The 25,916-nt window shown below is 41.2% G+C and overlaps 2 protein-coding genes across 15 annotated transcripts in view; both read right to left on the bottom strand.

Annotated features, from left to right (window-relative positions):
- Positions 1-10,639, bottom strand: part of kcnq2a (potassium voltage-gated channel, KQT-like subfamily, member 2a) — a 43,136-nt gene extending 32,497 nt beyond the window's left edge. For all 12 annotated transcript variants that reach the window (XR_003270755.1, XM_026153182.1, XM_026153183.1 and 9 more), the window contains exon 1: positions 8,908-10,639. Coding sequence is in view for 11 of the 12 variants with exons in the window: in XM_026153182.1 (XP_026008967.1) it covers positions 8,908-9,206 (299 nt within the window). In the remaining variant the exon portion in view is untranslated. The remainder of the gene's footprint in view (positions 1-8,907) is intronic.
- A 121-nt stretch (positions 10,640-10,760) lies between these two features.
- prex1 (phosphatidylinositol-3,4,5-trisphosphate-dependent Rac exchange factor 1) overlaps positions 10,761-25,916 on the bottom strand; it is a 77,443-nt gene continuing 62,287 nt past the window's right edge. Inside the window, exons 27-41 of one of the 3 annotated variants that reach the window (XM_026153163.1) lie at positions 24,142-24,230; positions 23,396-23,478; positions 22,687-22,777; positions 22,454-22,582; positions 22,320-22,361; positions 21,304-21,521; positions 20,750-20,852; positions 18,653-18,796; positions 16,940-17,054; positions 16,300-16,366; positions 16,112-16,156; positions 15,393-15,568; positions 15,071-15,173; positions 12,901-12,968; positions 10,761-12,780 (exon numbers count right to left, since the gene is read on the bottom strand). In XM_026153163.1, coding sequence (XP_026008948.1) covers positions 12,738-12,780; positions 12,901-12,968; positions 15,071-15,173; positions 15,393-15,568; positions 16,112-16,156; positions 16,300-16,366; positions 16,940-17,054; positions 18,653-18,796; positions 20,750-20,852; positions 21,304-21,521; positions 22,320-22,361; positions 22,454-22,582; positions 22,687-22,777; positions 23,396-23,478; positions 24,142-24,230 — 1,516 coding nt within the window. In that variant the 3' untranslated portion in view covers positions 10,761-12,737. Of the gene's footprint in view, positions 12,781-12,900; positions 12,969-15,070; positions 15,174-15,392; positions 15,569-16,111; positions 16,162-16,299; positions 16,367-16,939; positions 17,055-18,652; positions 18,797-20,749; positions 20,853-21,303; positions 21,522-22,319; positions 22,362-22,453; positions 22,583-22,686; positions 22,778-23,395; positions 23,479-24,141; positions 24,231-25,916 lie in introns of those variants that run through there. The other 2 variants (XM_026153164.1, XM_026153165.1) reach the window with 2 other exon arrangements.

Raw genomic sequence — 25,916 nt, 5'->3', positions numbered from 1 at the left:
TTTAAACAGTGATTCTTATAATAATTGTGTCACATGCCATTTCTGGCATGTCAAGTGTACAGCACGTTGTGTTCAGCTGGGAGTTGTTCTGAAAGTGCTGTATAAATAAATCACTTGCTTGCTAATTTGCAGTAAATGTTTGCAGTGCAAAGAAAACAACAGTCTGACAGCTGTATGACTGTCCACAGAGTTAGAAATAGACTATATAGATTTTATTCTGCACTGATTATAAATCTGGGATATAATTGCAGCAGATAGCAAACATTTAACAGTGCTTGTAAAAACATCTGCAAATTAATTTGCTCCCCTACAGACAGCAACTTTGTGAATGAGTAAATGAATCAGGCTGTCAGTCAGCTCATCAGACTCAGAGTCGAAGTTAACTCTGGAACAGAAAACCCAACGTTTCCCTCTGGAAGGGTTAACAAACTGAGATTTGTTATCTAAACATGCTTCGTCGAGTTGGGCCAAGACTGGATTAGCTGTTTTCTTGTCTTTACCAATGACCATATAAAAGGTTTTCATGACTTAGCATAGCATCAAGACAGTCTTTATGCTAAGCTATGCTATGCTATGCAAAGTCTTAGCTTCCCAACTCTGTAAGAAAGCACAAACACTATATTGCCAAAAGTATTTGCTCGTCTGCCTTTACACACATATGAACTTAAGTGGCATCCCATTCCTAATCTATAGGGTGTAAATATGATGTCAGCCCATCCTTTGCAGCTATAGCTTCAAATGTTCTGGAACATTCTTCCAGAAGTACATTTGTGAGGTCAGACACTGAAGCTGGATGAGAAGGTTCCTTGGCGTACACCTGGCTGAGGATCTTACGTGGTCAGTACACACAAACAAAACAGTGAAGAAGGCGCAGCAGCGCCTCTTCTTTCTCAGGAGACTGAAAAGATTCGGCATGAGCCCCCGCATCCTCAGGACCTTCTATCACTGTGCCATTGAGAGCATCCTCACTGGATGCATCACCACCTGGTATGGCAACAGCACCGCCTACAACTGCAAAGCTCTCCAGCGAGTAGTGCGGTGCTCTGAACGGATAATTGGAGGTGAGCTTCCCTCCCTCCAAGACATCTACAGGAAGCGCTGCCTGAGGAAAGTGGGGAGGATCATCAAGGACTCCAGTCACCCCAGCCATAAACTGTTCAGACTGCTTCCATCAGGAAGGAGGTTCTGCAGCATCCGGTCCCGTACCAGCAGACTGAGAGACAGCTTCTTCCATCAGGCCATCAGACTGCTGAACACGTCATAGACACCTCAGCTTCACTACTGGAACTTCAACATTATGCACTCCACACTGTATATAAATGCCACTTGTTTTGCACATATTCAACTCTGTATATTTTATATATTTTATAATTATTATTATTATTATTATTTATTTTTTTTTTTTACTATTTAATTTGTAAAAATGTGTATACACACACACACACACACACACACACACACACACACACGTAGGAAAATATTTAGTATACACATCCAGAAATGCATACACTATTATATATTGTACATATATTTATTAGTTTCAGGTTGGCCATTCTTGTATTTTGCTCGTTTGTGTTGTTGTGTTTGCACATCTCTGTTGCTTGTGGGGCTCGCACACAAGAATTTCACTCGCATGTGCTGTGCCAGTGTGCCTGCACATGTGATGTGACAATAAAAGTGATTTGATTTGATTTGATTTGAGTATCACATTTTCCAAAATATGTAGGTATGCTGAAACATTAAGAGTTCCTTTCACTGGAATTAAGTGGCCAAACCCAAATCCTGAAAAACAACCCCACACCTTTTCAAACCACTTGTGTTTATGACATCCTGAGCATCACTTTTGAGTTTTTGTTTTTTATTTATGTGTCTTGATATGCTTTAAATGAATGTCCCATCAGATCCTCATTGGAAAAAAATTTAAGGCATTATTTGGTAATGCAAATTAGGTAACTATGGCACATAAACACTGCTATATTCATTATGAGTTCAACAATGATCATTTTTTACTATTTTCTGTTGTAAGTTTTTACACTTTATACTCTGTGAAGTCGTAATTAAAATTCACGTAAAGACACAAAGAACCAGAGACACGATGCCTATTTTACCATAGCTAAACATTTATGGATTTATAATTAAACTTACTAAATTTATATTTTATAAAAACTGCCAGTAGATATAGATGATATATAGTCTACGCCATAAACAAAGGTCAAAGGTCAATGTTTCAACTACAGATGACTCTCTGATACTGAATGCATCACAGCTCATAGACATGCAGTTCTTCTTTTTACATCATTTTATCTCTGGCACCTCAGCCTCCACTAAAAAGCCACAAACAGTGAAAATCACATTCCCTCTTGCATTTGACAAACAGCCACAAAACACACACATCCACTTGTTGCCAGCGAGATCCAGACGACATCAGTGGGAACGTGACTGTTGATCAATCGAGTTGAGGGGGCTGCTGTTGGAAGCAGAGAAGCCTGCATTTCCTCCTGAGCTGAAGATAAAGAAACATTGATTTGTCTCGCTCAGCACAACATTGCCTACCCAGACATACTCATCACGCTAAATTTAGACTGCGACGAACTCGTGGCGAGCAAATAAGGAGGTAAGGATTTTTCACTAAGCAAGTAGTGCATCTGAAGAACAAGTGCCAGCACTGCAGTGAGCGCTCTGTGAACACCGTCAGGGGATGTTTGAGGGTGACGATGGCTTTCTGGGGCACTCAACGTGCAAAAACAAACACAAGTGACCCTGCAAGTGTAGCTGTCTGCTGTCATTGTCTTAATTATGAGCCGCAGAGGTAGCCTTTCTGTGCATTTAGCATTCGCAGTATCCATAACTCGTTGAAAATTTGGAGAAAAAAAAAAGAGAGAGAAATCTATTTTATGTGCAAAAAGTATTTTGACAAATAATCAGAATGCCAAGCCCCCATTCTAATGTTTCCAAAAAGCTTTAGAGTGGCTTGTCAACTATATCAGCTGATCGATTGATTGATCGATATGCAATGCAACTAGCAAGTTAAAGATAATTACATAACAAAGATCTAAGCAACCTGAATTTTTCAAGTCGATCAAATTGTGCAATTTTCCTGGGGCATTCATGTTAAAGTTGCAGTAGGCAAAACCTAAAAGAAAAAAGACGGGGACAGAGGATAGCAGATTTTTTTTTTTCTAAGTAAAGACTCCTTCAGTTCTCCCCTTCTGTTCTCTCAAGAGGCAAACATGGGCCTCTACCTGCTTGAAATAGCTCAGTGCTGAGTTTTCCCTTCATGGTGAGTCTGAACCCACCTCATCAAACACAAAACCCTCTGCTTAGCACATCACACCAGTGCATACCCCTTCTTATAGACTATATATAGAAAACATTTTTCTGACTTAAGCTTCTCATCTGATCTGTTCATTCATGTGTTAGATTTTCCAAAGTCTGATAATATAACCAAGATGAGAAAAAGGAGGGAAACTGAACTGAGCTGAATGAAGTTCCATCTCAGTTCTTCACTATAAGTAACTCTTTTCATATATAAGTACCGTTGTCATCCATTATACTACAGAGATATTAGCTATAGGCACTTAACAGGATTTTAGTTTATAGAAAAACACTTTGCTACAATACTCAGTTGATGTGTCTTTTAAGAAAAGTTGCTTTATGGTGTAATGTGTCATCGTAACAGATCAAGTTCTTGTAGTTTTTGTTGAACGGCAGGCACCGTGGCCAAAGGCGACACCAGCAGAATGATGACATATGCTGAAACGTAACAAGAGAGCAGCTCCCATGCTGACTCAAAACTACGCTCGGTGTCGGAGGAGTATTTATCTGAATTCTCTCAGTGTTAGAAACCATATGTTATCTGGTAATTCAGCAAGAAATAGGACAAAGAAATGGAACATCTCAGCCTGCTTTGCGATATTTAACTGGACTATGTTTTAAATAATAGTGCCAACAACAGATATAAAACTGATAGGGCCGGGGCATACATACTGCTGTTTTGCATGAGCTCTTTTTGCAACAACCTGTAAACCTTTTGTGAATGGGCCAGGCTGAGGAAGTCTGAGGATGTGGTTCCCTGTGAGAAAATGGTGGAATGCTCTCCCCTGGTTGGGGAAGAAAGGCTGCCTCCAGTGATAATGGGCAAAGAATATAGGTTATCATTGTCTTGCTTAAATAAGCAACAGATTTTATGGGAAATGGAAATTCTTACCTAAATGCTGCTGTCCAAACAGGGCCATCAGTGCAAGTCTACAGCTCTGTTCAACACAGATGACAGCTTTTGCATGCTGATAACAAACAAGATGTTCTGCCTCCTTTTAAACTGGAGGACACACTAACGTTTTTTCAGTAACGTTTTTTAAAGAAAGCCGGTCACAGACCGCAGCCTCCAGGCTGGGCACACAGCAGGAGGGAGGCAAAGAAGCCCCCCAGCCAGGCTGAGAAGACCCACAGAGCCCCAGCAGCCACGGTCGATCACAGCCCCGGTGCAGAGAGCCCCCTCCGAGGAAACACTGGAGATATGACCCAACAAGGATATATACAGGATAAAAAGATAAAATAAATAAGAATGGGATACAGTATAAATGTAAATAGAGTAAGAAGATAAAAAAATGAATAAGAATAAAATCAATAAATATTAGGTAAAACCTAAATTAATAATATAAATAGAATAACAGGGGGTTATTATATACAGTGGGTTCTCTCCGGGTACTCCGGCTTCCTCCCACTGTCCAAAGACATGCACTTAGTGGGGATAGGTTAATTGGTTAATCCAAATTGCCCATAGGTGTGAATGTGCAAGTGAATGTGAGTGCAAATAGTTGTCCGTCTCTGTGTGTTGGCCCTGCGACAGACTGGCGACCTGTCCAGGGTGTACCCCGCCTCTCGCCCTATGACAGCTGGGATAGGCTCCAGCGCCCCCCGCGACCCTGAAAAGGATAAGCGGACGCGAATGGATGGAGAATAACAGGATAGAATAAATAAGCATAAAATAAATAAACGTTAGGTGAAAGCTAAATTAAAAAGGTGGGTCTTGAGCCTGTTCTTAAAAACATGTACGTTCTCTGCGGCCCTGAGCTCCTCCGGCAGGCTGTTCCACAGATGAGGACCATACCACTGAAAAGCTGCCTCTCCGTGAGTATGTGTCCTGACTTTAGGGACAATCAATAGGCCAGTACCAGAGGACCTCAGGGTCCGCGAGGGTTCATATGGTGAAACCAAATGTGAGAGATAAGAAGGCCCAAGACCATTAAGACATTTAAAAACCAATAAAAGAACTTTAAAATCGATCCTGAAACACACGGGGAGCCAATGCAGCGATTCTAAAACCGGTGTAATGTGGGCCCGCCCTCTGGTCTTCATCAGCACACAAGCTGCAGAGTTTTGTAAAAGTTGTAAAGGTGAAATATTATTTTTGGGGAGACCAGAGAGCAGGGCATTACAGTAATTAATGCGACTGGTAATGAAAGCATGCATCACCATCTCCGTGTTGGCCCGAGAGAGAATAGGGCGGACTCTGGCTATATTTTTTAGATGATAAAATCCAATTTTGGTTACATGTTTAATATGTGGGATAAAACCAAGCTCAGAGTCAAAAATAACACCCAGTTTTTTCACTTGTAGTGAAGGGCATAGTGAAAATGCCTCTAATTTAGACAAGAGTTTCTCTCTCTGAGCCTCAGGACCGAGTTCTCTGCCATCCAGGATCTTATATCTAGAATACAGTTAAAAAGAGCATCCATTGGTCTGGTGTCATCAGGAGACACGGAGATATACAGCTGAGTGTCATCAGCGTAACTGTGGAAGTTCACTCCACGCCTCCTGATGACACCGCCAAGAGGGAGCATACACAAATTAAAAAGTACAGGGCCTAAAACTGACCCTTGAGGCACACCACAAGTCATTTTATGGATCTTAGAGGAGCATGTATCCATACTCACCATAAAAGTTCTGTCTGAGAGATAGGAAGTGAACCAGTTGTGTACAGCACCAGAAAGGCCCACCGTGTGTTTCAGTCTGTTTAAAAGAATAGCGTGGTCTACTGTATCAAAGGCTGCGCTTAGATCCAGTAGCACCAGGACTGAGAGCTTTTGGGAGTCCCAGTTACATCTAAGATCATTTAACCTGCATGTGTGGATATACCAACAATATTTGCCATCGCTTTCCAATAAAAAACCTGCACCCTTGCAAAGCAGTCATGATCAAGTGAGGCTGCACTGAAAAATCTTCTAAATGTGTTTAATTGAGTAAGCCTGTATTTTAAGTGTTGTTTAGAATAGTATATAGGGCACACTCAAACCAACTAGGACTCGGTCTTTTACTTTATCACAGACCCCACATCTGTTAAAAGAGACCACTCAATCACATCTCAGCAGCCTGGCAGCCAGCATCTGTCTACTGCTGTCCTTGCCTTATTGCCAGATCAGCAAAATAATGGAATACCACGCCGTGTCCTTAGGTTGTCTCTCACAATAACCAAAACAGAATTATTTTTTTGTTTTTTGTACTGATTGTCTTTTAGTCATTTTGTTGCCTTTATTCAGTCAGTTTTTGTAGTCTTTTTTTTTTGTCACATTCTACTCTGGTGCACAACTGAGACATTTAGTCATCTTATAGCTGCAGAGGGTATTCAAGTATCTCACACAGCTGGTTCTATCTGCAAGAGGACACACTATAATCAGGCTCCTGCAGAAGCCAAATGGCTGAAGATAACAGAAAGCTCAGCACTGCATCTGATTGGGAATATGCCTTGGCTTTGTGGAAATTGTTACAGGCTGCAGAGAACTGGCTTTACGTTACTGTCTCAATAGCATTAAGCCTAACGAAAACACCTTTTGTAGCAGAATTTGTGCCAAGAAAGAACTGAGACAAGATGAATTTTGTACAACAGCAGAGATTTAATCCCACAGGGATCCATGACTGTAGATCACTGTGTCTCTTTCCCTTATCTAATGTTTGACCAAAAGTGATGGAGAAAGGCTGGCCTTGGTCTCAGACAGCCAGAAACATAAAGCGAGAAAGAGAGAGAGAGGACCTAAAGCAGCAAGCCCAAGAGTATTCTGGCTATATAGTACTCATGTTCCACATATTGATTATTCACGCGCATTACAACTGAGGCCACTGAACACAACACCTGACTAACATTTCCAGAGAAACCCCATCGAAAAGAAAGAAAGCTGCTAGCATACCTTGTAGTACTGCTTCATTCAAGGCAACTGTTACTTCATGCCAAATGCATTTTCCACTGCAGAAGGGATAAGGAACAGACCGAACCGGCGGTGGAAAGAGCTTACTGTCATCACATGATTGTTTTATAAATCAGCAAGGTGGAAAGATAGAGCTGGGAGATTAAATGAAGTGTGATGACTATGAATAATGCATAGAACAGACAAATGGAATAGAGGGCAGACATGTGGTGACTCTGTGTGGCTTCTTTGGCTGGTGCTTATTTGTGTCTGTTGATCGCGGTCACGTGTCCTACTCTACAACTTTCTGGAGGATTCTGATTTTAGACAACACACATGTTTACTGACCCTTTTCTAACGAGGCTGTCTGGCGTAGCTTGGCTACTAAAACACATCATGTCTGCGTGCACTAGATTCAGCCACAGAGCTCGCACTGCTTCCTAAGAGCAGCAATGAAGAGCATCTTTTAAAAAAAAAGGCATAACAAATGGAGACTCGGCTGCTGTAGTATTCGGTTAATATTTCAGAAGTACCCAGAGGGCTCTGTGTGAGTGCGTGTGGTTTCACATTAGAGCACAGCCTTACTTCTGGGCATCCAGCTGTGTCTGGGGATTCGATATGCTGTGCACAGTGAATTCCTCAATGCTGTGGCTACTTCATCTCCTAACTACTAAGCATGCAGCATCACTGAACTGGAAGGAGTCAGACGAAGCTGGAAGAGGGGTCTTCCAAACACAGGTGACACACCTTTTCATTTGAAGAATGTGTTTGTGAAGGGAACATACTGTAACCATTTCATCTCATTAGTATGTTATACATAACACACTGGAGTGGGTCCACGCAGAAAAGCATTTGACTAATGTCTGCTGTATTAAACAGGAAGTCTGCATCACGACATGGACTTCATGCGATTATGAGGCAGGGAGGCGATGAATAAATGAGAAATGTAAGATCAGAGACTGGGTATCCTGCGAGTCTACTGAATAGATTCTGACTGTTTTTTCAATCTTTCATCTTCCAGGTTGGCAGACAGAAACTGCTGCAGCACCACTTCCGCATGAAAAAATCATGTTATCCTTTGTGATTTCATGCTCACTAGAGATTACAGATCGTGAGGCCTCATATCGATGATGGCATCTCTGGGGGTCTGACATTAACTCTTTATGTTCGACCCAAACCTCACTTAACCTAACAGACAAGGGAAACAACAGCAAAGCACCATGTTCCAGCTGCAAGAACTCAACAGACTGTCTGAGTTCTCCCTCAACGCTCGCACACACATGCGTGTTAGCAGAGTCCACATCACTGTGCGGAGTCAGACTGCAGCGTCTACTAGGAGCTGTCCACGGAGCACGGTGCTGAAAGCTGCCGCAACGTATGGTAACTCCAGTCAATGAAGACCAACCGTTTGTGGACGTGGGCACATGTTAAACACTAACTGCAAGCATCGTGGACATGTTAAAGTCTTCCAAAATGACACTCTGACGTAAGCATGAGTTGCAAAAGCCAACAATAAAGAGTTGGAGAAGGAGTTATGGAGGTGAAGTGACTCCTGTCGTGTGATTAAGGCTCTAGCAGTTCGGCAGCAGGACCGCATTTAACCCTTTATTGCGTCGCACGATCATTATCAGTAATGCAGAACGAGACACCCGATCTGCAAAACTCCACAGCATCTTTCCTAATCCAAGGCACGGCAACTGTGGCAGAAGCCCAAAACTGCACTTACACATAAGCGTGGTAGATGAACGCCCATCCCCGCGGTCTTTCCAGCGCATTGTAGAGAAAATTCTGTAGTTTCCGATAGCTGGCGTTTTTCTTCGACGGTCTGGGTCTTCCTGCGGAGATGCTGGACCTCGGTCTGCAGAGGATGCTGCTCCGCTTGGTGCTTTCCGAGCCCGCAATGAGCAGTGCCCCATCCCTGCTGGATTCCGGAGCTCCCGGGTCCAAACCCACAAACCCGACTTTGTGCTTCTTCTCTCCGGCTTGAGTTGGGTAAACCCCGCCGTTGAGAGATTTCTGCACCATTCTAAAGTCGAGACTCTGAGGAGGAGTTGTCAGTGCCCTTGCCGCGGGGATGCATCACCGGTGCTGAGGGGTGTGTGCTGGTGGTGAATGCAGTTGATGTCGGTCCCTCTAGAAAAACCAATTGCAATAAGCATGCGAGACTGCACCGTGTATGCTTTTACCTTAGCCCCTTCCGGCCATCTGACACACAGCAAGGAGCGAAATGCGAAATTTATTTCGTTGGTGACCAGGGATTTAAAAGCGTTCTTCAATCATCTTATTGCCAGAAATGCTCTTAATCGAATTACAATAATGAATTAAGGCCAAGTTCAAGCGCCAGCTTTCTTCCAGTGCTCTCTTTAAACAATCCTAGGGTTTAAACTAACTTGGGAGGGTGGGGAAGTCCATTACTATATGTCCGAAAGAATCGTGTTAGTTTTAAGAATCCGGCGTAAGATAACCTGCCATCTTCACCACTTAACTCCAACACGGGAGGAACTGCAGGAAAGGGTTTAACTGGATTATGCACTCTCATGTAATATTCATGCGTGAAGCCTTTTCACTCGGGATAATGGACACCGACAACTATGTCAAGCTATGCCTCGAGGTTTGTGTTCCCTCGACAGGAATACACATGCAGCCTGAGACGGTATCAACAACAGCCAAGACAGCAGACAAAGAAATGGAGCATCCCAGCCTGCTTTGCGCACACTCCAGCGTGAAACAATATAGACCAGTTTGCATCCACCTGAAAGTGAATGACGCGCACACAGTGATGAGAGTAGCAGAACGGCAACAGTTTCAAAATAATGCAAAGCCTATATACAATTTAAAAAGGTGCACAATATTGAAAACAACAATTTTTAAATGTCAGTAAATGTAATTAATGCGGTGTCATGCAGCTGCAATGTGTGCAGAATGTTGCTCAATATAAGACCTTGCCTGAATGTCATCAGTTTTTTCTATGACCTGCAGGCTTTCAAACTGTGCGCTAACACCGCTGAGTGGTCCCTGTGCTCTTTAACGGAATTGATGCAAAGAACCTCTCCCTATAGTTAATTCTCAACCACTCTGCTTTTCTGAGATACTCAGTTGTACTCGTTTATGTTACTGGGCTGTTGTAGTTGTGCTTTTTAGCATTAAACGGCCTTGCCAGTCTTTTGTTACCATGTCAGAACTTTTTCCAGCTCAAGCATTTCTTATTTTGTCGCTGTTGTTTTCAGTTAACTATAAGAGTTAAATGATTAGCAGATTACTGGATCTTTTGTTTTAATTCAAATGACACCAGATTATATGCACTATGACATCAAGCACAAATATGAGAATGAGTAAGATGAAAAAAGAAACCATCACAATGGTATTACTTAGTCACAGCCTGCTGTCATGGTGTGAAAGCATAAAGATGTAATCATCTTTTTGACTCATGCAAACTTACACGGAGCACATACATAGGGTCCACTGTAAAGAAGAAAGGGTTAAAGAAACAAACAAACATCAAAATGAAAATAAAATATCCCGAATGACATCCCAGCCGCCACTGGATCAGCCAACAATACTGCTGCGCTGAAAAGTTTGTCGTACTGAGAACATTTTATTCACTAGCTTGTTAAGATTCCATTTACAATGATAATTTTTAGAAAGTTTCAACAACAACAACAAAAATCCTTTTTACAGTTATTTGCAAGCAACAAAAAATTGCAGGTAAAGTATATACAATTTGAAACATTAGAATAATGTAAGTACATGTGTAATCAGTGACATGTATGTCCTGCTACACCGATATGCTGCAATCATTAGCTAATTTGAACCGGTAGCACAGTTAAGACCAGGTTATGATAACTAACGCTGCACTGGGAGTTTTATCATATTTACAGTGCTCGGGTTAAGAGCAACGTTTGAGAAAGAAAACTAAAACAATACAAATAGCCATGGGTTTTATATGCCAACTGATGGATGTCAATTTGTGTTGGTAATGCTACTGCCAAGGGATGTGTAGGGACTATTCCAACATGAACCAAATAAAAAAATAAAAAGATCACATGACCTGCTGTAATGTCAAGTGAGGTCCTTGAAATCCATGTCAAACCTTTTTTAACAGTCAGAAACAAGTTGTCAGTGAGGTTACAGTTAAAAAAGAGAATCAGGTTCTCTTTAAATGCACAGTTAAACATACAAAAAGGTTTTATATACTATATTATTTCCATAAAATATCATCCAGTTTAATTTACACGACCTCACTCCCCCTCCCTCTGACACTGCTACAGCTTGTATGTACAAAATAATAATAATAAAATGGTCAGTAAACTAATGTTACTGGGTTTTTTCAGTCATCAAACAGTCCCTTTGTTCACATCACCAGCAAACTGCATACAGTACTTTTTTTCTAACACTGAATGGACCAATTTTTGTGCTTCTTTTAATACCTAAAGTTAACACAATCGTTTCGAGACAACATAAAAGCCAATTGAAAAAAACAAAAAATCAAAAGGTGTCTTAGTTAAGTGAAGGTTATCCTTCAACTAGAAGACTTGAATTAATATATTAATAATTTAACAGTATCCTGATAACTTGGCTGCTTGTTGAGAAACAACCTTGTATAGTTTCTTCCTTTGTCCTGATTCTGATTAGCTAGCTTCAGTACATCCATCCCTTGCACTCCCTGAAGATTAATGTAACACATAAATAAAATGAAATACACCAGAGCAGTTACATCCAAAAGACGGCATGCCATTGGTCCTTTAAATACTGTTCAATACGTAGGCTGGAATGCTTTTAGATTCTTTTAATACCCGATATAGTATAAGTAGGCGATAAAACGCTCCTTCTTGGACACAATAAATAACTATTCTTCATATAGTGCAGTAATACAGTACTCACACTAAACCTACAGTAATTGCACAGTAACCACATGCAGCAATCCCACCCCACCCCCATGCCATCTTCATCTGCCCCTCAATCCCTACTTCCATTTCTCTGTCTAATCTTTAACTTTCTGCATCTTATATGAATTACAGGGCATTCAAGTATTCTACTTCACTCGGGGTCCACACATTGAGCCCTGGGGAACGCCAGCCTGAACAGAGAAACACGCAACTCTCTGGATTTTGCAGTCCAAGGCAAAATGAAATGTCTGCATTTAGGATGACAGTCAGCTACAGGTAGTTTGGTTAATCCAGTTAATAATACAAGCTCAACTGTGAGAATAACCACTGTGGACATTGTCTTTATGGGGCCTCGTCATTTTTCGTATTGTTGTGAATATTTTGAACCGGTTGTTAAGTCGACATGGTTTGGAAAGAGAGCCAACAGAATAATGCTTCTATATGGTTAGCTCCAGTAAAATAATACATAACTAGTCCTGAGACTCAGGTTGCATCAGTCTCACTGTAGGTGCTCTGAAGACTCTAGTGGTATCCACGCCGGAATGATCCCTGTGTAAGCGGGGCAATGGGGAGAGGCAAAGGTTTTCCACTGCCAGTGTCTCTATGCTCCTGTCATCATCAGTTCCTCATTCACCCTCTCTGTGATGACTTTGCTGAAGTGACAGTATCCTTAGAGGTCTCCATCTGAGGGTGGCAAACATAGCTTGAAGAGCCTGTTTTAAAAAAAAAGAAGCAAAACTTCAAATGAGGGGAATCCACCCAGATTACATATAAACAGTGCAATTATCTGAAAGGCATGGCTTAAGGTGCCTAGAAATGGTTTCATTCAGTACCTTGGAGCTGATGGAGGCATCTGGTCCATTACCTTGAGATTTTTAGCAGACAGCTCAACTCTTGCCCCCTTATAAGAGAGAAAATATATAAGCTAAAAGCTCAACATAACAGACAGCTTGACTGCCATTAAAAGATTAAACACAAAAAGCTCTCCGTGTGCTCGTATTTTATGACAGAGGCATGGAAAGAAACAAACGAAATGCAATATGAAAAATTAATAACAGTAAAATATGAAAAACAGAAGTGCTAATTGCTGACAAATAATGAAAAGTTGGGTTTAGAACTGCTCATTACTGTTCTATAATATACTACAACATGCTCTTAAATGTCCAGCAAAGGGAGCTACATAGGATTTCTGATCCAGTGTGTTCACGCATCAACTCAATTAAATTGAACTTTGCTGTCTATTTAAATAAGTCCTAAAAGATTGCATTTCAAACTAACAAAATAATCTATACATATTTCTTGTTTGGTTGTTTGTATAATTAGATTGATGACCATTAAAAGTTCCTTTCACTGGAAAAATATTGAAAAGAATTTTTAAATGCCAGTAAATGCAATTAATGCGGTGCCATGCATCTGCAATGTGTGCAGAATGTTGTTCAATATAAGACCTTGCCTGAATGTCAGCAGAGATTTTTCTATGATGTGCATGTTTGTTTCAGCTTTAATAGCGCCTTTACACATGACACGTCCACTTATCATCATGGCGGCAGGCCATTTGTGCACTAACACCGCTGAGTGGTCCCTGTTCTCTTTAGCAAAATTGATGCAAAGAACCTCTCCCTATCGTTAATTCTCAACCACTCTGCTTTTCTTAGATACTCAGTTGTACTCGTTTATGTTACGCTGTTGTAGTTGTGCTTTTTAGCATTAAATGTCTTTGCCAGTCTTTTGTTACCATGTCAGAACTTTTTTCACCTTAAACTAACTAACTGGAACTGGCGCTTAGCCCAACTCCTGAAAAACAACCTCACACCATTATCCCTCCTCCACCAAACTACACTTGGCACAATGCAGTCATGTACGATCCTCCTGGCAACCGCCAAACTTAGGCTTGTCCATCAGATCGCCAGATAGAGAAGCGTGATTCATCACATCTCCACTGCTCTAGAGTCTAGTAGCAGCGTACTTTACATGGATCTGACTGGATCTGATGCTTTGCATTACGCTATGTGATGTAAGGCTTGGATGCAGCTGCTTGGCCATGGAAACCCATAACATGAAGCTCTCTATGCACTATTCTTGTGCTAATCTTAAGGCCACATGAAGCGTCTTGAGGCGACTTTTGTTGTGATTTGGCGCTATATAAATAAAATTGAATTGAATTGAATTGAAAGTTTGGAGGTCTGCAGAAAATTTGCAGAAAGTTGGTGACGTGTTCACAATATTTTCCTCAGCATCCGCTGACCCCGCTCTGTGATGTTACAAGGCCTACAACTTCATAGCTCTACTTTTGTAGAAGTAGTCTGCATGTCTACCTGCATGATTTTATACACCTGTGGCCATGGAAGCGATTGGAACACCCAAATTCAATGATTTGGATGGGTGAGTTAATACTTTTGGCAATATAGTGTATATGGGGATTCCAAATATCACGTTAGTTTGGACCTCTGACCTCTTCCTCAAGCTCAAACAAGGTCAAACTTTGATTCTCAGCATCACATTGTAAGTATGACATCCAAATATCATGCCACATTTGACCTCTGAGCTCACCTTTACATTTCACTACTCTGCCTTTCTTTCAGGTTGGCCCCAAAGTATGTTATATCTTTAGAGAAAGTGTTGTCAAGAGAAAAAATTAGCTGCCTAGTTGGTTAAAAATATACTGTAGTAAAATATTATCTAAGAAGCTCAGGTTATTCATGTCCAGATATTTACAAATCAGTACCTATTATGCCTTACGTACTCCTACATTGTGCTTTTGTAATCCAAACAAACACCTGTCACGCTACTGTCCAACAAACTTCTTAAAGTATAAAGAGAACAATAAAAACAAGATACAAAAAATGCAACACTGTTTCCTTAAAAGTAAATAGTGCCCAGAGAGTGCGCTGCCCTGTCGAAGGATTGTGCTCTCCAAGTGTTTCTTGTTTTATATAATAAAATAGTTGACTCATATTTTATAGTCTTGATTTTAACAGGACTGAGATCTTCTTAAAGGTTTACCTGTTTACGCATTATGTCCATGGTCTGCATGATGCAGCGCGGTATGAGGCCATGGTTCCTGGCTAGGATCATTGCCTGCTCCAGTGTCACAGTCAGAGTACATCTGCAAAGAACATGAAGGCCAGTGATTAATAGTGTGTGTTCCTCTGCAATAAACCCAAAAATGAAGTAAAATGAATTTGAATGGCGAGGTTAGGATGAGTTTGTGAGGTTCCAATGGGGCATGTCATTGACTCTGCACTGTGTTATTTTTATGCAGTCTGACAGTCCAGTGACACAACAAAAGCAGCATAATAATTCTGTGGTGTGGTGCCACACTGACCTCTGCATCCCTGTGCCACACATGGTGATGTGGCAGGCTCCCAGGCGGTTACACAGCTCAGAGGACACACACAGCACGCTGACACCTGACTGGTGGCCTTGGGCATTCGGGCGCATGTTGATGTACGACTGCATTAGCCGACAAAGGTCGTCCAACGTGTTGAGGGGTCTCAGCAGCTACGGGGAGGCGGGAGGAAGTAAAGGTCAGGGAAGGTTAGCCGTTAAATGCACTGCTAACAAGATGATTCAATAACACATCACAAAAGACGTCACCTTAACAAGCCGCTTAGACTACTGTTGACTTTTTAAATCGCTTTCAAACCAAGCAAATTAAAAAGTCTCTCATTACCAAGACAAAAAAATGTATTGAAGTGAACAGAACACTCCAAAATAATATAATTATATTCATGTGAAATATTTTAAAACATGGGACTAGTAGAGTAACTGACTTGTAAGATGGAGAACAGAAATGGGGAGAAAACAACCATCAAATACAACACAAGAAAGTCTAAATCTGCAGTCTTTCTCTTTCTATATTAAAACTATGATCTATTCAGTTTTAATTACTGCAATCTATTTCAACTACAGTCAGTGTGGGACACTAGAAGTTCAAATAGACACCATCTATAATTGCTGGGGTTAGTTGGAGTTAACGGGGAGGGTCTTGACAAGCTATGGAGGAGTTTCCGGTGGAGGGAATGACACACCAGTTCATCTTACTTTGGAAATGCTTGGTTGAAGGTCTCTAACTTCAAGGCCCAGTATCTGTGCTTGCATTTATATTCAGTCACAACAATATATATATATAAAAAATTGACTTATGTTACAATAACTAGACAGATGCTACATATGAAAAGACCATACAGACTACTATAAACTCATCAAGGTTAAAAACAGTATATATTTACCTGGTCTATCTTCATTGCTGTGGTGTTGGAGTCTGTAGGGAGATTTGACTTCTCCAAATAGAAAGCTCTGTGAGGAGAGAAGGATTACGTTCTCAGTTTTTTAAACTCTTCATCGGGTTGGAAAAATTACTGATTTGCATCCTGTGACTCACTTTCGTTGGAGAGCTGACTCATCTAGTATCTACAGATTTTGTAACTGCTAAACTGAGTATTTCATAATTTATTAATGCCGCATTGTTGAATCACTTTCTGGGAATTAGGGTGCACATATCAGTGACCACACACGATGTAAAAACACTGGTATATAATAGATATAGCACATCTTCAATCATAAACCATTAAAACTTCAAGAGTTAACATTTATATTGTTCAACACGTTACTACTTGAGAAACAGTACCACAGTCATTTTGCTGTATATGTAGCTAAATCCTGTTCGTTCATGTGGGAACTGCTCAAGGACTCCTCTGGATACATGATTAAGTTCTGACCTTGAAAGCTTGACTTTCACATATGTAATATACAAAGTGCAGTTTCTGCTTGTTATGCAACACCAAAGGGTGAACTCTCCCCTTGAGGTGAAACACATCTTCAGTGCCAGGAAAGCCAGTGAAGAGCGGTAGTGAAGAGTAAAACAGGTACCTGAGCCTGCGGTAGTAGGCCTTGACTTTCTCCAGTGAAACAGCATTAGTGCGCTGCTGGAAGTCCTCCATGGCAACGCAGTCCTGCTGGGACGCTCCCTCTGGACGCTCCAAAGCTGGAAAAATAGAAGCCACATAGTTAGATCTATGAATATTTAGAGAATGACACACGTTTTATAACACTGCCTCTGTGCACCACCACAGTAGAACTCAAACCAAACAGTCCACACATGACTCAAGTGTAGACTTCCAACTATAATTCAAGGGATTTGGTTTAGGAATTGCAGCCCTTTTATACAGTCTCTCATTTTCAGGCTCAAATGTAATTGGGTTAACTAACAATTTTAAAGATAAGGACTGTATTTAATAACTGGATAAATGGTTTTTATTTATTTATTTTTTGGTGTTAGAGCATCGTCTGCAGACCCGACGATGTTTCCATGAACATGCTTTACAGCTTCTCTTTATCGACCACTTTTCACACACGGTTGCTGTACGCATACAGCCGGCTGTAGCTTTTCAGTTCACAACTTGACACACACCAACACAACAGCATAGATAGCACAGACGTTAAGGCGGCGAGGCGTGATTGCAGGTGCCGCTCACATGCGTCCGTCTCCCCTGCAGCAGCGCTGCAGACCACACCCCGCCACACACATTAACCAGGTAAAATACATATTTAGGCAGAATTTTGCAAATATCCATTTTTTCATTTTTTAGCAGCATAGTGCTTTTTTTTCCATTTTTTAAAAAAAAATCAGGTCAAGGCTCCAAAAGCCCAAAGGCGATATGAGGATGGCGGCTCACAACAGTTTTTGTTTTTTTGTCTTTCCTTTTGTTATATTTCTTTAAGAGTTCAAAATGTGTTAATTACATAAATAAAATGTAATTTTCTCTGTAGCACTTCATGGATTTCATAAGCAACACACCTCAGTTGTTCACACAAAGCATAAAGGTAAAAAACAATATATACAGTGTCGTCTTCATTTTAGATGTCAAAAAGTATTTGCGGCTCTGAGTGTTTTCTTTTGCGTGGAAACCGGGTCCAAATGGCTCTTTGGGTGTTAAAGGTTGCTGACCCCTGGCCTATGACTTTAACTTAATGTAACGTTTGCGTGTGTGAGTGTGCATATATGTGACAAAAATATATCCTCATTATATATATATATCACTGTGCTTCCCCATAGGCTGCAGTCAAGACTCTTTTCCAGTAGGTGGCGATGTTCATCTGCAAATCTGCACTACTAAATGTTTTGGAGCACTGTTGTATTCGGAAATACACGGTAAACAATATGGGGTCTCTCATGAGATTAATGATCCGATGAGGACTCGTGCATGGAAAATTAGCAGCTAACTGGCAGACTGGTATAATGCTTTACTTTCATACTAGGCTGACAAAGACTCAGGGAGCGCTAAAGTGAGTGTTTTAAATGGTCAATACAAGGCTTCAGTCTAACTTAATAAAATCAAATAAAGTTCTAAGGAAACGCACATGTGTAAGAGGCTGAAAGGCTGCATGGTGCATTGAGTGTTTTAATGATCCAAGGCTATATGTGTAATGTATATAAGTGAATTTGTGCCTGATGCATTGTATGATTTGTTGCTTGTTCCACAGTAAAAGGTTTTGAGTAGATACTCGGCTCTACTTGCCAGCGCTACGTCATGTTTTACTAGCTGAACTACACCCTGGAATTATGTTCTTTGCCTTTCTTACCTCTGGTGAACAGGACAGTGTGGAGTTTGAGGCTGCCTCCATTCTGCAGCCGACTGGGGAGCTCATTGAAGTGACAGCTGTCCAGGTAAAGGGTGACCCTCAGGGCATGCCTGGTGCCCTCCACCTGGTAACACACTGGTGTGTCTGCAACACACATACAGAGATGAGGGAGAAGTTAAAAAAAAAAACAAGAAACAAAGAAGGTGTAGGCGTGCCCTTCTTGAAAATGAAAACATGCAAAGCGTGTTGCATTACATTTTAATACATTTAGATATTGTGTACTAAAATGTAATGCTGCATATGTCTAGCAAACACATATTCAGAGTTCATTAATAGCTGGGTGTTAAATCAAAAGCTAAAAGAAAAACTTAGGACAGTAACCTCACTGAAGATTGAATTTATTGAATTATTTGATTTATTTTCAGGGTTTTTTCATTTGGTGACTGATTCCAAGTTCTCATGGCAGCTAGCTGCTAACACTGTCAACCTCTGGGCGAAAACTTTTGATCACAAGGCAGCTGCACAGCGAGGTGGGAGGCAACGGGTCTCCGACCAGTTGCAGTCTGACTCACACTGGCTGCAATCACTTTCACACAGATGAGTGGAGGTTTGCAAATAACTGCATTCTAATTTATAAACACAGACAGACTGCCAGATCCATGTGCAGGACAAATAAACAGAGGCACCTGATTTCTGTAATAACCCTTTAAATTGCATCAATATCTGGCACATTTTTAGAAATTGTAAGTTTGAAAGAAATTGTGATGAATCTATAAAAAAAATATGAGATAAGTAATCATTTATAAATCTGAAGCTGACTTGTGCTCAATTCTCCTAACCTTTTCTAGCAGTGATACATGAGCACTTGTCAGAAAATGGGAAAAAAATTACCTTTGCTGCGTGACCTCTGGGGTCAATCCTTTTTTCTAGAGAACCTACCAAGCAATAACCTTGTGGAATTGGCTGTGATCCTTTCAAGGTCCTTCAGACTCTGTGGTGCTTAAACGTCTGTACCTTACATATACCTCTCATCCCTCTGAAAATGCTGTTAGCAAATCAATAGTGTCCAATGGACTGTGACGCCAAAAACCATCTACCTGCACTGCAGCAGTCTGAGCTGATGTCAGCAAAGAAGCTTGGTTAACATTAACATTTTTTAATAGCAAACTGTACCAGACTGGACCTGTAAAGTATATCTATCCCCACATACCTGCCATACATAAGGAATACAATACTAATGACCGATAGCAATACGTTAGTGCATGCACTGAGTGATGTTTTTGTGTAAAATACATGCAAATGTGCACAAAATATTTTCTCCAGCCAAGCATGAACACAGAATAGCAAATTCCTGCTTCATCCACAGATTTGCCTTTTAAAATGGGAAGTGCACGTTGCGCTTTTCCTTTGAGCAGCAATCTCTGCTGGCCACATTGAGGCTGTTGAAAAGAGGAGCGATTCACGATGCAGTCATCCTTTGTATCTTTGACTTTAAGGGTTTCCGGTAACCCAGAGCACCTTTAGTGAATGTAGATACCAAGCTTATTAAAGCCACAAATGCACCCAGTTATGTAAAGATGTCCACAAAGCCCACTCTGAACAACCTGGTTGCATCCTCAGCTGAAACTACAGCACTGCACTATAATAAATGCTTGGACCCTTTGGTGAATTGGCAGGAGAAAGCTTACTATTATCATGGTTCAAAGAAATATTACTCCAATATACCGCATACTGCAATTTGTGTTCTTAAGTACTTCAATATTGTTTTTATATTATAGGGGTGCTTATGTGACATATGTCAAGTGTCTCTCAGCAGCAATAAAGATTAAAAGAGGCGACCTTGATATCTGAAATGCTCTGCCCTTGTTTAAGGTGATTTATGGAGTCACCACAGATCTGTCTGAGTTCCTTTTCAGCGGCTCTTCATGGAAAAGAAAATGAAATCTGCAGTGGCATAATGGCAATTTCACCCTAAGCAGCGACCACGCATCCACACAATAGAAGTTCATTCAGAATTGGTGAAACCATACAGCTGCTCATTAACGCCAGTGCGCTTTGAATGAGGCAAGTCAGTCTTTGTTGATGGGAGTCTCTTACTTGCTACTAGACACTCATCCTCCAGTTGCCTGAAGAACACAGTGACTTTGTCCAAATCCGACAGGGCCGCCTTGGTGTCCTCCAGCATGGTCCGCTCCTCTTTCTGCCCGAGGAGAGAAAGAAAGCTCAGAAGTTGCACCAGAGTAAGAGTTTGGGTAGTTGTGGTGACAGCTGTGTGGCTACAAAGTCATACAGACTTCAGAGTATTTGATTCAGAAAGACACACACACAATAAGAAAAAGCTGCAACAGGAAAGTTATTATTTAAAATTTACGCCAAACTATGAACCTTGTTGTTTTTTCCCCTAATAGGTAAATAAAGCTACTTTCGGCTGCTTCCTCATTCATGAGCACTCACCACAGCAGGAAGCGCTGCATATTTGATTTGGCAGGTTTTTAGATCAGATGCCCTCACTGAGGCAGTCCCCCAAGGGATTCGTGCCTCTTCCCAGGCTCGAATTGAGCATCTTTGGGTTTAGTAGGCAAATTTGCAAACTACAACGCTATGTAGCCAACTTTCTAAGAACCAAACAAAAATACAAAACTTGTCCTCACCAGGTGTGGAGCCAGCGTGGACTGGAAGTGCAGCAAAATACCAATGGCGGATATCTGCTCTAGCCACTTGCGGCTGGTTTCCTTGCCGTCTTCTTGGTACTCGCCGGCATTGTTGAAGCGAGAACGCAGTGCAGTCAGCACCTGTTCGGCTAGCGTGCACAGAGCAGCCGTCGCCGCCTGGCAGAAGATCACGTCCCTTCGCAGCTGCAGAGATGTGTCTGGTATTGGTAGGGGAGAAAGAAAGGAATGATAACGCCAGTGACATAGAGAGTTCAGGGGGCACGCGACTAGGGACTTATGAGGAGTTGAAGTGGGTGAAAAAAAGCAATGAAACCAAAGAGAACAACATAAAACAACATCTGCAGCAGAAAAAGGAAGTTCACTGTGGAGGAGAGGGTAAGGTATCCAGTCTTACTGTAACCTCTCTTATTACATATCCTGAACTTGCTCTAATGCTTACAGTTGATTCTATTGGCTTGAATACCATGAGAGGATATCTGCCATTAACTAATGCCATATGTCACTGGAGAAAGTTCAGACTGGAGTATGTTGTGCTCTGAAACCAATCTTCATTCCAGCACATAGTCACACATCTGATTATGACCTTTTTGACAAAAATGATGCTAAAACTTTGATTTAATGATTTGTATGATTTGATTGCACTGGAAATGTGTTCATTACTTTCTAAATAAACCTACATAAATATACATGTGTATGTATGGGATCCTTAAAATGAGGTTTTAAAGATTTGCAGAATTCCTGATGTGAAATTGGCTGTAAGTTCATATGATGGATGACCTCATATGCAAAGAGCTGTTAGAATAATTTTAAATGCTCCTGTTTTGAGACCTTTCTGGCTGCTTAAGACCTGAGTTCTGCTGGGCGACTGCACGGTCCACCTCTTCTGTTAATTTTATGGAAAATTAGAACTGGATTGAACCTAGTCTGATTATCTGCTGCTGAGCTGATCTGAATATAAACTGATTTTCTCTTCTACCAGTGACACGCTGCTCTACCTGTGCACTTGAGCAGAGCCAGGAGGATCTGATTCTTTCCATCTATAAAGAAAGAAGAAAAAACAAGACGGAGTGAGAGATTGTAACTGTATATGAACACGTGGCATGCATGCACGTATGCGTTTTCTACTAACCATCCACAAATCTCTGTAGGCTCTCCACCAGGGTTTTGATAGAGGTGGGCAGGTTCCAAGGGTCTTCCTGGATGTTCTTATGGATAACGTAACGACAGCGAACAGTCCAGTCTTCGGTTTGGCGAAACTCTGTTCATGTTAAACCAGAGAACTTGTAAGCCTGTGCGCCAGCTCTCTGACAGAACCGTAGTGACACCTTTCGACAGTGCTTACACACACAAACAAATCTGTACCTGGCTGGCTGTGGTCAGAATAAAAGTGCTTGGTCTCCTCGCAGGCCTTGGTCATGACGGGTCCTTTGAGCAGACTGTTGATTGAGTCAACCTGCATGCAGGAATAAAAGCATGCACACACTCAGTTAATGAAGCCAGTTTTTCTTCTAGTTCACTAGAGGTTTTCCAGAATTAACAACAACAAGGCTTGTGTTAGCAGGCCCCCTGAGCTGCTGTTTACATGTGCAAAGAACTACTGCAGCCAAAGTAGCTGTGCCCCTATCACCCCCCAACTCCACCAGCAGGGAATCAAAGGACATCAAGAAGAGATGAAACGACGGACACATGTCTTCAACTTAGTCCGTGCATCAGTGAAAGCTTGTGCGTGTTCAAGGAGACAGAGTGGAGAACAGAGAAAGAAAGGAAGTCATGAGATGAGAGAGAAAGCCAGAATCCCGAACAGAGGACAGCAAGCCGCATGAGGTAACTCAGCCCAGATGCCGACTGATTACCATCACAGTGATCTGTTCCAAATGGTTAATGCTGACATGTGTGTTCCCTGTTTCTTCATCTTTAACTTCTACATCTAGTGGCTGAGTTTAAAGTCTGTTTAAAAACTAGGGTTAGAGTTAGGCCTGGGCTTAGGCAAAGCACTTTGGGGAAATACAGCAAAAAATTCCAAGTTAATCAGGAATTACTTACTTACTCCGAACTCAACGGTCGAACTAACCTGGTTGAAAAGGTGCTCGAGGCAGCCGTGCAGCTTGTCCTGTTTGTCAGAGGGAATCCTCATGTCGCACGGCAGCTCGTCCCCTAGTTGAGAGTAAAAGCAAATAGCTGATGAGAGGCAATAATCACACTTTCTACAACAAGTATTAATTTTTATTCGACCATCTGGGCTTATTAAAACACACTTCTCTCCATCTGTCACTGCAAAATCTAACCTGAGCATCATATTAGACCGAATGAAGGCTAATAAATTATTACAACGCAACATCTCAGCGTGAGCTGTTCATGACTTAACGCTGATAAAAAACAAAGCAATAAATAGCAGTGGACACATACTTGGCTCGCTGCACATTATTGTGGCTTTAAATGAAATGCAGCTTCTATAATATCCAGCCACAGTCACCTCCAAGCTATATCTAGAGGATTTCTGTGTCTTGGGAAAAAACAAGGTAGCACAGAGTAAATCATGAGACGGCTCACACAGATTTATTCTTACGGAAATATCCTTTATTTCTTGTTTTTAAGCATCCAGAAGTGTATGTTTGCATAAGCCTAGCTTATATTATTTACATCCAATTAACTTTGGAACAGAGATCCTTCTTTTTTCCTTTGAGCTGGCTTTTCATTCCAACATCGGATCTGATCTGATCAGTGTGTGGTGTAAAATCCAATGTGGAGGAGAGTCAAAACATTAAATACACCTTGCTTATTTACACATGCACAGATCAACTTAAAGCCGTTTATTACCTGATCCCATCTCATCACTCCCCAGGTAAGAGCTGTTACTTCGCACACTGGTGTAGGAAAGGACGGAGTCTCTGTTGCTGTTGCATTCACTGTAACAATGAGCACACACACACACACACACACACACACACACACACACACACACACACACACACACACACACACACACACACACACACAAGTAGCACCCAGTTAAAAAGCATTAGGGAAAAAAGGGCTCATTCCGTTCTTAAACCACAGAGAGAATTTGGAAAGCTGCATCTAGTAATTATGCTGCCAAATAATCCTTGTGATTGTAAATGCCTTTTCTGATTTACAGTATATGAAACCAAAGGCAATTAAACGCTTCTCACAACAACAACAACTGCTGCTGCCTTACACAGAGCTGCATTCAGTAAAACTGTAGCTATATCAGATTCCCAAATAAATCGGATATAAATCGCGTGTGCATAAAATGGAGCTCTCCACTTTACAAAGACGCTTTTATGAACAACTTCTTTTCCTAGTTTTCACGTTTAGTTGGGACTGTATTCCTTTCTTCCTTTGCTGGTGTGCGGAGACAATTTCAGCCTTAGCGGGGCTGGTATTTATAGTCATACATCGATGTGATTCACCATGATTACCGGGAGCAAGTGGAAGATTTATGTGGCTCAAATTATACATGGCTTTAAGTGAGCACGCTTGCAATCCCCCTCAGAGAAGCTCAGAATGATTCACAAGCTGAATTACCATGACAAATGGCCTACGAGCGACTACAACCTACAAAACACCATCACAGGCTTTGTGTTGCTTTACTATTATCTGGGCTGGCAGGGTGACAAAGTGGGGGGAGTGGAGCCTGGATATCACCTGCTGGGTTATTCTGTGGTGTCCAATGTATGTAAATTTGTGCTGTTGGGATGGTGGGGGTGGCTACCGTAGAGGTGCTACAATGATAACTTGGCTTGAATGCTCCACTGGCTTCTCATAAATGTGTGCAAAAACAATATCACATACTTACAGTAAAATGATATATGTTCCTCTCTTTATACTGTATTATTCCCTTTTTCTATCCGATTCGTTATAGGGAGCTGCATTTCCTCACTGAATTCAGAGGCATGCACACAAACTTGGCTTCTGCCTTTGTCTCACACACACAAACACACATACACGCAAACACACACACATGGATAGAGAAGGTGACATCCAATTTAGCTTCACACATCTCCTGCCAACAGTGTGAGTACGACTGTGATAATTAACCTGTCCGCAGTAATGGAGAGCAAACACACCTCTGCACACAGCTCTCGTGGTCTCACTTACATTAAATTATATACAAGATGATATCTTTTTAATTGTTAATACAGGCGGGGTGATAGTGAACAACTCATTAGCAACTTCTGACATTCCTACTTAAACTGTAGCCATTTGTTATATGCTATTTATGTGCTATTCAATGCAATTTTTAAAAAAAAGGTTTAAAATATGCTAATAATGTCAGCATATTCACTAAAACAGCTTGAATGATTATATTCTTCCATAATCAAATAGACACTTAATATATTTTTAGCACATTTTCCTAGAAAAGATACATATTATAGGTGATTTTTAGGCTTATTTACATATTAGGCAAGCAAGGACAAGAAAAAAATGGTGATACAATCTCTGAGCTTCCTGGAAAAAGTAGATTGGAGACATTTTAGATAGAAAAAATAAAATCTGGACTCAGACAGGGAAGGGATTCAGTGGTTTAGATGAGTATTTTGCTAGTGTGTGTCTGGGTTCACTTCTCCCCA

Source organism: Astatotilapia calliptera, chromosome 20 (assembly GCF_900246225.1).
Source record: "Astatotilapia calliptera chromosome 20, fAstCal1.2, whole genome shotgun sequence".
NCBI lineage: Eukaryota > Metazoa > Chordata > Actinopteri > Cichliformes > Cichlidae > Astatotilapia > Astatotilapia calliptera.
Note: the sequence above shows the minus strand (reverse complement) of the source record. Positions and strands in the feature narration are given on the sequence as shown.